The sequence below is a fragment of the Otolemur garnettii genome, unplaced genomic scaffold (genome assembly GCF_000181295.1).
Source record: "Otolemur garnettii isolate 467f Iridium unplaced genomic scaffold, OtoGar3 scaffold00091, whole genome shotgun sequence".
In the NCBI taxonomy this organism is placed as follows: Eukaryota; Metazoa; Chordata; class Mammalia; order Primates; family Galagidae; genus Otolemur; species Otolemur garnettii.
The window spans coordinates 6505943-6511373 of NW_003852486.1; the positions used below are offsets into that span (position 1 = coordinate 6505943).

The 5431-nt window shown below is 46.5% G+C and overlaps 1 protein-coding gene and 1 pseudogene across 1 annotated transcript in view; both read right to left on the reverse strand.

The window, feature by feature from the left end:
* The window catches only part of ZNF671 (zinc finger protein 671), an 18372-nt gene extending 16385 nt beyond the window's left edge, over window positions 1–1987 (reverse strand). The window contains exon 1 of the mRNA XM_012808573.2: window positions 1824–1987. Within this exon, the coding sequence (XP_012664027.1) occupies window positions 1824–1964 (141 nt within the window). The 5' untranslated portion in view covers window positions 1965–1987. The remainder of the gene's footprint in view (window positions 1–1823) is intronic.
* A 2073-nt stretch (window positions 1988–4060) lies between these two features.
* LOC105887488 overlaps window positions 4061–5431 on the reverse strand; it is a 6667-nt pseudogene continuing 5296 nt past the window's right edge.

Sequence of the window (5431 nt, forward strand, 5' to 3'; positions counted from 1 at the left end):
GGAGGCAGAAGAATCGCTTGAGCCCAAGAGTTGGAGGTTGCTGTGAGCTGTGATGCCACGGTTCTCTACCCAAGGCGACAGTTTGAGGCTCTGTCTCAAAAAAAAAAAAAAAAGAAAAGAAAAAAAAAAGACATGAGAGACCACAAAGACAACATATACTACTGTTATTACAAACAGCAATTTACTAATTAAGAAATAATAACAACTGAATATATCAAAAGTTCGGGGTCGACACTGTTTCTCACATTAGATAACGTTGAACCCATCCCCAGCCCACTCTTTAAATCTACACTTTGTCTCTACATCTTTATTTTCCTTCATTCCTTCCACACCACCAAACACCGGGAGAGAACCACACAGTTACTAGGACTAGTTCCCAACATGTTGTTTCTATTATTCTCCCTCCTCCCCCCTCAGTTTTGGGCCAGAGGCGGGTTTGGACCTGCCACCTCCGGTATATGGGGCCAGCGCCCGACTCCTTCCACAGGCGCCGCGCAGTTGTTTCTATTTTTATAATCCACCCAGGGGCGGCGCCTGTGGCTCAAAAGGGTAGGGTGCGGGCCCCATATGCCGGAGGTGGTGGGTTCAAACCCAGCCCAGGCCAAAAACTGCAAAAAGAAAAAAAAAAAAAACCGCAACCAAACAAACAAACAATAATCCACTCAGAATCTGATCACTTCTTCCCATTCTCCTGCCACTACTTTGTGTCACCCTCGGTAGAGTGCCGTAACGTCACAGCTCACAGCAACCTTAGACTCTTGGGCTTAAGCGATTCTCTTGCCTCAGCCCGCTGAGTAGCTGGGACAACAGGCGCCCACCACAACGCCCGGCTATTTTTATAGACGGAGTGGGGCGGGGGTAGTTGGGAGGTGTCTGGCTCTTGCTCAGCTGGTCTCCAATCTGTGAGCTCAGGCAATCCACTACCCTCGGCCTCCCACAGTGCTAGGATTACAGGCGTGAGCCACCATGCCTGGCTTCCTGCCACAACTCTTGGTACATCCACCAGCAAAGTATTCCTGGAGCCCAGTGCAGTAGTCAGTCTTCTTGCATCAATCTTTATGGTCCCCACCTCAAGCTAATGTTCTATCCCTGTGTAAATTTTGGGACACTTAAAATCCCAAATGAACCTTCATAAATGCATCAACGTACACAATTATGATTTAATAAAAACAACAACAAAAATCTCGACTAAAATCACGTTCTTGGCTTGGTGCCTATAGCAGAGTTTACAGCGCCAGCCACATACACCGAGGATGGCAGGTTCGAACCCAGTCTGGGCCAGCTAAACAATGACAACTGCAACAAAAAATAGTCAGGAGTTGTGGCGGGCGCCTGTAGTCCCAGCTACTTGGGAGGCTGAGGCATGAGAATCGATTAAGCCCAAGAGTTTGAGGTTGCTGTAAACTGTGACGCCACAGCACTCTACCAAGGGCGACATACTGAGACTCTTTCTCAGAAACAGAAAAAAATAATAAAAAATAAAATCATGTTCTTCTATTCAAAACCCTCATGGCTCTCAGCGTCTTCAGAATAAAGGTACAACTGCTCAACCTGACATTCCGGTTATAACTCCTCAAACTGTTCCGTGCTGAGGAGAGAAGGGCCCTGGATCTCCTGGATCGTCACGGTTCGGTCGCCCCGCCAACCCCTTACCCATGCGGCCCCCTCTGCCTGTAACGCTCTGGCACCCCTGTCACGGTGGCTGACAGAAACAGGTACTCCATCCATCAGTGACAGGGGATGCAGGGAATGGACCTCTAATTCCGGGCTTTACTAGAGTTGGGTGCAAGGGTGTCTAAAGGCCAGGGGGAAGCAGCACCCACCTGCGCCAGGTCCCGCTGCTCCGCAGCCACCCCTTGACTCTGAGGACGAAGAGAGGCTGGGAATGGGGGGCCTCTAGGCCAGGGACACAGGCATTTGCCTTCCCTCTGAGCCTCCGACACTCCTTGGAGCAGTGGGGACATCTCAGCGTGTCCAGGAACCCCTGCTGGTCAGACCCCCAAAAGACCAAACATGTCTGCCACTAGCAGGCGGAAGTCCCGCCCAGAGACGGAAACACCTCTTCTAGAGGCCCCATTGGAAGTGTGGCGCACAGTCCTCTGGGTAATGTAGTTCCCACTGAACCATCCTCCAAGGTGGGAGATTCTTAGAAAAGGACTAAGTGCTTGGGCCAAGGTCTTGGGCAGATTATAACCCGACTTTCAGAAGGCAGGCTGGACTTCACTCCTCCTAAAGAGACTGCGCCTGGGGTGTAGGCTGCACTTACTACAGAAATGTTGAAACATTCCAGATGTTCCCTAAAGCCCCAAGACCAAATGGGTGCACCACACTACAATGTCTATGCCCACTGATGTTACCTGGAAGCTTTTTGTTTGGGAAGGGCAGGGTCTTTCTCTTTATCACCCAGGCTGGAGTGCAGTGGTGTGACCATAACTCACAGAAGACTTGAAACTCCTGGGCTCACGCCATCCTCCTACCTCAGCCTTCAAGTAGCTAGGACTATAGGCACTGTCCACCATGCCTGGATAATTTTTCTTATTTTTTGTAGAGATGTGGTCTTGCTATGTTGCCCAGGATGGTCTTGAACTCCTGGCCTCAAGTGATCCTCCTGCCTTGCCTCTCAAAGTGCTGGGATTACAGAAAAAATAGGATTACAAAAAACAAAAACAAAAACCTGCTCCTTTATGTCTCTTCTGTTCAATTATTTTTTTCTTTTTGGGTGGCTACCCAATAAACTCCTCATGGTCCCAAGTGGTCTGTTATGTGAACAGTGGCCTCCCTTTCTGAGATCGACTGATGGGGGGCAGGGGGGGCCTAGAGGTACGTGAGGAAGTTTCATGCTACTCCCAGAAGTACTAGAGGTTGTCTAGTACTCTTACCTCTTCAGGGTAAGCTCTGAACTCACAAAGTATCATGGTATTCAGGCTACAAATAAGGACCACAAAGTCCTTTGCTTGGAGGAAAAACTTTGATTAGATGTATTGGGCCAAACTGGAGAAAGAACTATTTTCTGCCATAATTATGTTACTCTGAGACACATTAAGTTTGGTATGTTTACAAATGCTATTACTCCAATCATTCTGGCAGAACTCTAAGTTTTCTTTTCTTTTCTTTTCTTTTTTTTTTTTTTTTTGAGACAGAGCCTCAAGCTGTTCCCCTGGGTAGAGTGCCATGGCTTCACAGCTCACAGCAACCTCCAACTCCTGGGCTCAAGCAAGTCTCCTGCCTCTGCCTCCCAAGTAGCTGGGACCACAGGCGCCCACCACAACGCCTGGCTATTTTTTGGTTGCAGCCGTCATTGTTGTTTGGCGAGTCTGGGCTGGATTTGAACCCACCACCTTAGGTGTATGTGGCTGGCGCCTTAGCCACTTGAGCCACAGGCGCCGAGTCAGAACTCTAAGTTCTCAATGCACCCCATAAAATAAACTCTCAAGCTTAAAGGTGGCTTAAAATATAAAGTCTTTATAAAACAGAAATCAGAGCAAGAAGAGGTAGGTTTTCATGGGCTAGTGAATTGGAGACCAAAAATATCATCACTAGAATCATAGGAAGCCAGCAATATCCCTGAAAAAGGTAGTCCATCTTTTCAACTCATCAGCAGAACTCAGATCAAGTCCTCTGGGCCCCAAATGGGTCAGATTCACCCACTAACTCATCAGCAGGAAATGACAAAGCAATTGAGTGTTCAGACTTCTCACAAATTCCTCCTGCAAAAGGAACACAGAAGTTTGCTTCCCAAAGCATACTGAGGTGGATGAACAATGCACATTGTGGGTTCACACCAGGTGGCGAGGTCAACTGGCTAGAATTATAATACTGACAGTGATAAAAATCTTGCAAGGGCCCCAAGCAAGTTTAAAAGTTCAACTCAGCTCCCTAAATCTTGCCATATACCTAGAATATATGCAGATGTCTGAATGAATGAGGTTCAGTTCAGACAGATGGCACTCTCATAAGAGATTACCTCCAGTGTTGTTATACTGAACAAGAAAGTATCACAATCCCAGTAAACCTATAGTACTTTTCCCATGTGAACTTTGGTACCCAATGAGGTAAGGCCTTTGGCTAATGGCTTTCTCATATCCAACACACTCATGACTTTACTCCAGTGTGAACTCTCTGGTGTCGAATGAGGCTAGAGCTTTTGCTAAAAGATTTTCCACACGTCTACATTCGTTAAGCCTTTGGCTAATGGCTTTCTCATATCCAACACACTCATATGACTTTACTCCAGTGTGAACTCTCTGGTGTTGAGTGAGGCCAGAGCTTTTGCTAAAAGATTTTCCACACTGTCTACATTTGTAAGGCCTTTGGCTAATGGCTTCTCATATCCAACACACTCACATGTCTTTACTCCAGTGTGAACTCTCTGGTATTGAGTGAGGCCAGAGCTTTTGCTAAAAAATTTTCCATACTGGCCAACATTCATAAGTCCTTTCTCCAATGTGAACTCTCCAATGGTCACTGAAGTTCGAGCTTCACCTAAAGGTTTTCCCACATTCACTGCAGCTATAGGGCCTTTCTCCAGCGTGAACTTCCTGCTGTTTAAAGAGCGCAGACCTTTGGCTAAAGGATTTCCCACATTCACTGCATTTGTAAGGTCTTTCTCCAGTATGAACTCTCAGATGTAGAATGAGGCTGTAATTCTGGTGAAAGAACTTCCTACATTCGGTGCATTCATCGGGCCTTGATCCAGTGTGAACTTCCTGGTGTTTTATGAGACTGGAATTGTTGGTAAAAAATTTTCCACCTTTGCTGCACTCATAAGGTCTTTCTCCAGTATGAACACCATGATGTTGCAGAAGTGCAGAGCTTTGGCTAAAGGATTTCCCACATTTGCTGCATTCATAAGGCCTTTCTCCAGTGTAAATTCTCTGATGTTGAATGAGGTTGAACCTTTGGCTAAGGATTTACCACATTCATTGCACTCATAAGGCCTTTCTCCAGTATGAACTTTCTGATGGTTATTGAGGCTATAGCTCTGGCTAAAGGATTTCCCACATTCTCCACATTTGTAAGGTCTTTCTCCAGTGTGAACTCTCTGATGTTGAAAGAGGTTGGATCTTTGGCTAAAGGATTTCCCACATTCTCCACACTTATAAGGCCTTTCTCTAATGTGAACTCTCTGGTGTTTAATGAGGCTGTAGTTATGGCTAAAGGACTTCCCACATTCATTGCACAAGTAACATCTTTCTCTAGTGAGGGCTCTCTGATGCTGAACAAGTGTGTATTTGTGGCCAAAGGCTTTGTTGCATTCTCCCTAGTCATAACAGGTTTTTCCCCTCTGAAAGGCAGCCCACCATAGTGTTCTGTAATTTGACTTTTCCCTTGTATGAGTGCTCAGTAGCTGGAGAAATCCCAAACTGGCTGGGAAGTTGCTCCCAATGTCCCTGTAAGCAAAGGGCTTCTGTGACTCACTGGATGTGCAATT